Source organism: Chiloscyllium punctatum, chromosome 26 (assembly GCF_047496795.1).
Source record: "Chiloscyllium punctatum isolate Juve2018m chromosome 26, sChiPun1.3, whole genome shotgun sequence".
Lineage (NCBI taxonomy): Eukaryota > Metazoa > Chordata > Chondrichthyes > Orectolobiformes > Hemiscylliidae > Chiloscyllium > Chiloscyllium punctatum.
This window is the reverse complement of record NC_092764.1, coordinates 64,446,109-64,453,086: the sequence shown is the minus strand read 5'-3', so window position 1 is coordinate 64,453,086 and position 6,978 is coordinate 64,446,109. Positions and strand designations below refer to the sequence as shown.

General features: G+C 43.6%; 1 protein-coding gene across 1 annotated transcript; it reads left to right on the top strand.

The window, feature by feature from the left end:
• Window positions 1-560: 560 nt before the first annotated feature.
• On the top strand, window positions 561-3,954 carry LOC140453139 (eotaxin-like). The gene is made up of 3 exons (XM_072547557.1): window positions 561-947; window positions 2,745-2,853; window positions 2,956-3,954. Exons 1-3 carry the CDS (start codon window positions 863-865, stop codon window positions 3,050-3,052), a joined length of 291 nt encoding a protein of 96 aa, XP_072403658.1. The 5' UTR covers window positions 561-862; the 3' UTR covers window positions 3,053-3,954.
• Window positions 3,955-6,978: the final 3,024 nt, after the last annotated feature.

Here is a 6,978-nt window from a genome sequence, read left to right as displayed (position 1 = left end):
TGCTGCAAAGAAAACAATCCAGGCCCATCCAACCTCTCTTCATAGCCAAAACGCCATGCCCCAAGCAATAACCTGGTGAATCTCCTTTGCAATCCCCTCCAGTGCTATCACATCCTTCCGATAGTGTGCAGAGCGTCACACAGTAGTCCAGCTGTGGCCTCCTCACAATCCTGTACAGAACTGCCTGCTCTTATAATTAATGCCTCTACTCATACAGATCATTGTTAATGATTGATTGACAAATGATTATTACAGTGTAGTTTGTGGGATATTGCTGTGTATGCAGTTCCTGTTGTCTCTCATACAATTTTGACAGTGAATATATTTCAAAAGGTTTGCATAGACCATGCAGCATTTTGTGAGGTACTGAGTTGGGGAAAGGTGCTATGTAAATGCAACTGTCCCTGCCTTTTCCTCCTGCAGTGAGGTATTTTGATGTCAATCTCACTTCCTGCTCTGAGCTGCTTCCCCGAGGGGGATTCAGTCAATCAGGATACTCAATTGCTCTCATTGTCTCTCTCTCTCTCTCTCTCACCCGGAGAGGGAAGTTAGGGTTGGGCTGAGGGAATCGAGATGACAGTTTACTCAGAAACACTGACCTCAGAGGATCCAGCTGCTCGTGCTCCTGTCTCCGAGAATCCCATTCACAGAACAACATGAACTTCCCATTTCAGAGAGAACAGCCATGGAGGACCAATTCCAGGGAGAGCTGTCATTGCTGGGGCACTGGGGAAGTTTCACGGGGTGTCCATATTGCTGACTGGGTGCAGTTTCTCCAAGATATAAAGCAGGAGGTGACAGCTCTGTCATCAGTCACACTCCCTCTTCAACACTGAACACTCCCAAGGTGAACCAGACCAGGATGAGGACAGCACTGTGTGTAGCTGCCGTTGTGGTAGGAGCACTGGCAATCTGCTCCATCCAGGATGGTGTGGCTGCAGCTCCAGGTAAGAGAGAGGCTTCCTTCTTCCCAATCTTTGCTCAGAACCTGAGAATGAGGAAAACAGGAAGAGTTTCCAGAGCTTATGCTGGTTTCCATCGACTGTTTGCGTTTCTTATTAGAGTTAATGTAATGATTCCTCCTGACTCCATTCAGAGACTGTGGGCCAATGTTTCCAAATAGAAACACAACAGAGAGAGAGAGAGAGAGACCACTCAGCCCATCAAACTGCTACTAGATCTTTACTAAAGTGATTCAATTTGTTCATCTCGCCTTCTCTGTCTGTGCAATTCCTGTCAATTTTAACTTTCTAGTCATAGAGTCAGAGAGACATACAGCATAGAAACAGACCATTTGGCCCAACTCATCCAGATATTCTAAATTAATCTAGTCCCAATTGCCAGCATTTGGCCCATATCCCTCTAAAATTTCCCATTCATACAGCCATTGAGATGCCCTTTAAATATTGCAATTGTACCAGCTTCCAACCATCTCCTCTGGTAGCTCATTCCATACACACACTATCCTCTGCATGAAAAACATTATCCCTTTGGTCCCTTTTAAATATTTCCCTCTCACTTTAAACCTATGCCTTCTAGCTCTGAACTCCCCTGCCCGAGGGAAAGACCTTAACTATGCACTCTATCCACGCCCCTCATGATTTCATAAACATTTATAAGGTCACCCCTCAGCTTTCCGATGCTCCAGGGAAAACGGCCCCAGCTTATTCAGCCTCTCCAGATAGCTGAAATCCGCCAATCCCAGCAACATCCTTATAAATCTTTTCTGAATCCTTTCAAGTTGAACAACATCTTTCCTGTAGCAGAGAGACCAGAATTGAACACACAATGCCAAAAGTAGCTGAACCAATGTCCTGTACAACAGCAACATAACCTAACGCCTATACTCAGTGCAGTGACCAATAAAGGCAAGTGTGTCAAACATCTTCCCCACTACCTTGTCTACCTGTGACCCTGCTTTCAAGGGACTAAGAACCTGAACCTCAAGCTCTCTTTGTTCGGCAGAATTCCCCACGTCCTTACCATTACGTGGATCAGTGCTGCCCTGGTTTGCCTTTCCAAAATGTAGCATTTCATGTTTCTAGTGTGGAAATGGCCGGGAGACCTTCCTCAATAACACAGAGGTCTGAGAGGAGACTTGATGGAGGGTTTGGAGATGTCCACGGGTTTGATAGGTGGATATGGGAAAGATATTTGCACTTGTGATAGAGAGCAGAACTAGGAAAAATCTATTTACTGTAAACAGTCCTTAATCAATCCCATTGGAAGTGAGAAGAGTATATTTACCCAAAGGCTGGTTAGAAAATGGACTCAGAGAGCAGAAGGAGTGGTCAATGTGACTAACATTAGATTAGATTACTTACAGTGTGGAAACAGGCTCTTCAGCCCAACAAGTCCACACCAACCCAGACCCATTCCCCTACGTTTACCCAACACTATGGGCAATTCACCTAACCTACACATTTTTGGACTGTGGGAGGAAACCAGAGCACGCCCATGCAGAGAATGTGCAAACTTCACACAGTCATCGTGCCATCGTGCCACCCAAGATGTTTTCAAGAGAAGTTAGATATACAAAACAGGGAGCAGGATATGTGGATGGGATGAGTGAGTTCTGTGAAAGGAGAGTTTGAAACTGCAGTAGGGAGCAGATGGGCTGAATGGACTGGTTGCACTCAAAGTGTTTCTAGATGAAGACGTGTAGGATACGGTGACTGTGTGAGAATGTGCTGTGAATGTGCTCATGGTTTCACTGTCTCCATTCCTCCTCCTCCACATTGCAGCTGGCTCTGTGACTGTCGATTGCTGTGAGAACTTTAAGACCACTCGCATTCCTCATAAACGGCTCGTAAGCTTCACCAGGACAGTTGGCTGCTCCACCCCCTCCATCATGTGAGTGTTTCAAGGTGTTTTTATCACAGTCTGAGGAAATGAAAGGGTTGGAACTGGTGCCTGTGATTCTCTGATAATCATAATCTCATCTCACTCTTTCAGCTTCACAAATAGGAGGAAGATGAGAATTTGTATGAGAGCGAGTGAGAAATGGGTTCAAGATGCAGTGGCATTTCTGGAGAAGAAACTGGGGATTTAAAGAGAAGAACCCACTGAAAGCACAATCTTTCAATCCACTGGAAACACATGGAGTGTTGGACTGACTGGTGTTACACTGGGGGACAGGCAGAATGGAGAAGGTGGATCCACAAACTGATTCCCCGATCACTTGCAATATTCCAGTTTCTGTGCTCATTAACATGAAAGACTGTGGGCAGTAACTAATTAACGTTCCCCATGTATACTCCAATTGTCAGACTGAGTGAAGACCATTCATGGAACAGGGGAAATGTGACTGGATAACAATGGGACAGACTGAGGGAACAGTCAGTCTGACACTGACTCCAGCAACTGTCCAGCTGATCCCAGGATCATCCCACAGGCTTGAGTTCAGTACAGCCAGTCAGTCTGTCCCTGCCCTTACTGGAGTTTGTTTGCCTGTTCCCTTCACCCACACTGGGCAAATGTATTGTGGCATACCTTCAATCCTGAAGTGAGGGGCACTCTGAGCTGGGGGTCAGTCACTGTGGCTGGGGGTTGGAAATTGATTCTGGCAATGGGGAAAGTATATTGGGGGTGGGTGTGTAGGTCAATCTCTGTGGCTGGGTTGGGTAGATCAGTCTCTGGGGTTAAGAGTTGAATCAGACTCTGGGATGGATGTGGGTCAGGCACTGGAGGTGTGGATGTGGGTTTACGCTGGGGATGCTCATGTGGTTCTGTCTCTGGGGCTGGGTTAGGATAGTCTTTGCAGGTGGGGGTGCATCAGTCTCAGTCGGTGATGTATGGCTCTGTGTCTGGATATGGGTGTGCTTAGTCTCTGGGTGTGGGGGCTCTCTTTCAGACTCCCTGAACAGCACACTCTAATTCCATTACTAATCTCAGAATGGTTGTGATATTTCCCTTTCCTCTCCCTCATTGCCTCACTGAATTCCCAGCTTGTGATGTTTGTCCATGACAATGAAATAAAAAGTGTTTCTGAAGAAAGTTTCTCTCTGGTTTTTCTGTCTCTGAGAAACTTCATTTTTCAACTTTCAGTTTTCTGCACAAAAGAAACTGCTTTGAATTTCCTGCCAGTTTTCACCATCACCTTCCATTGGTCATTTTATATTCAGAGGGTAAAACAACTCAGCTGATTGGCTGACAATCGGGGGTATTGACAGAATAGAGTGTGCTCATTTACATACATGTAGATGTTATTTAAATATATTTACATCACATTTGCATCATATTTAGTGCATGAAATCAGACTATTTGGCCCAACCTGTGATTATACCCTGGTTATACCCCACTTGAGCAGTTCTGGGCATCACATCTTAGGAATGATACACTTGGAGGAACAGATATACAGGAGAAACTGAGGACTGTAGATGCTGGAGAATTAGAGTCAAAAAGTGTGGTGCTGGAAAAGCACAGCAGGTCAGGCAGCATCTGAGAAACAGGAGAGTCAACTTTCTGGGCACAAGCCCTTTATCAGGGTTTATAAAAATGACATCATGACTTCAGGGGTTCAATTATGAGGAAAGGTTATAGAAATTAGGTCATTTCCTCTATAATTTAGAAGGTTAAGGAATAATCTGATAGAAATGTTTAAGATATGAACAGGAAAGGTGGTGGGGGGGCAGATAAAGATAAACTATTTACGCTGGTTGGGGATTATCGAACTAGGCATATAATCTGAGAATTCGGGCTAGGACCATAAGGAGAGCTGTTAGAAAGCTTTTTATACACAAAAACTAGTAGATTTTTGGAAATCTCTTCTACCAACATCAATAGATGCTGGATCAGTTATTAATTTTAAATCTGAGGTAGATAAGCAAAGATATTAAGTCACAAGTACCAAGAAAACATATATGGAGTTATGCCACAAAGTAGCCATGATTTCATTGAATGGTTGGAAGAGGCCTGAGGGGCTAAATGGCCTATTCTTGTTCATATGTTTCCAAGTGCACATCTCTATCCACCACAAACTGTCCTCTTCATCTCAGTCAGAACCACATGTCTCTTGTTTTCGCTGTCTCCCAATGTAATAGTCCTGTCTTCTCCTCCATGTCTTTATAGACTAACTGTGGTAACGATAGAATGGTCACCCAACCATCTAACACAGGGGAGGTCATCATAAAAATGATCATCGTTCTGGCTGTAGCTCACGATATGACTGTAGCAGTCTGACCCCAGAATGAAATCTGGAATAATAGATCAAATGCACCTTGTAAAAATTCTTCAAAATGTAGTAGTCAGCTGGAGAATTTCTTCAACAACAGAAGTTGATTTTAAAAAAGACAAAAACAAAGAGGTTATCAGGATAGAGAACTACAGTAAAAAGAAAATTGAAATTATGTTTAGTTTAATATTTTAAGTTCCCCAATACTTTGCAGCAATTCCAATTCGGAGAAATTACACCTCTATATTAAATCACTGAGATTGACACAACTGATTCTCCTCAGATCTGGTGTGCGAGTTGTGAGATTTTCTTACATCAATACTCAGAGTGAGCTGGTTATAGCTGAGCAGGTAATGCCTAATGGCACTATAGAATATAGAAGATAGAACATTACAGCGCAGTACAGGCCCTTCAGCCCTCGATGTTCTGCCGACCTGTGGAACCAATCTGAAGCCTATTTAACCTACATTGTTCCATTTTATCCATATATTTATCCAATGACCTTTTAAAGGACCTTAAAGTTGGTAAGCCTACTACTGTTGCAGGCAGAGCATTCCATTCCCTTACTACACTCTGAGTAAGGAAAATACCTCTGACATCTGTTCTATATCTATCACCTCTCAATTTAAAGTTATGCCCCTTATGTCAGCCATTACCATCCAAGGAAAAAGACTCTCACTGACCACCCTATCTAACCCTCTGATTATCTTATATGTCTCAGTCACCCCTCAACTTCTTCTCTTCAGCAAAAACAGCCTCAAGTCCCTCAAACTTTCTTTATAAGACCTTCCCTCCATACCAGGCAACATCCTAGTAAATCTTCTGAACCCTTTCCAAAGCTTCCACACCCTTCCTATAATGCAGTGAGCAATACTCCAAGTGCGGCCACACCAGAGTTTTGTACAACTGCAGCATGACCTCATGGCTCCGAAACTCAATCCCTCTACTAATAAAAACTAACACATGTGCACCTTCTTAACAACCCTAGCAACCTGTGGCAACTTTCAGGGATCTGTGTACATGGACACTGAGATCTCTCTGCTCATCTACACTACCAAGAATTTCACCATTAGCCCAGTGCTCTGCATTCCTGTTGCTTCCTCCAAAGTGAATCACCTCACACTTTTCCACATTAAACTCCATTTGCCACCTCTCAGCCTACCTCTGCAGCTTATCTATGTCCCTCTGCAACCTGCAACATCCTTTGTCATTATCAACAACTCCACCAACCTTAGTGATATCCGCAAATTTACTAACCCATCCTTCTACACCCACATCCAGGTCATTTATAAAAATGACAAACAACAGTAGCCCCAAAACAGATCCTTGTAGTACACCACTAGTAACTGAACTCCAGGATGACCATTTCCCATCAAACACCATCTTTCAGCTTTCCAATTTCTTATCAAAACTGCTAAGTCACCCTCAATCCCATGCCCCTGTATTTTGTGCAATGGCCTACCATGGGGAACCTTATCAAATGCCTTACTGAAATCCATATACATCACATCAACTGCTTTACCCTCATCCACCTGTTTGGTCACCTTCTCAAAGAACTTAATAAGGTTTGTGAGGCATGACCTACCCTTCGCAAAACCATGTTGACTATCCCTAATCAATTTATTCCTCTCTAGATGATTATAAATCCTATTTCTTACAATCCTTTCCAACACTTTACCCACAACCGAAGTAAGGCTCACTGGTTTATAATTACCAGGGTTGACTCTACTCCCCTTCTTGGACAAGGGGACAACATTTGCTATCCTCCAGTCTTCTGGCACTATTCCTGTAGACAATGACGACAT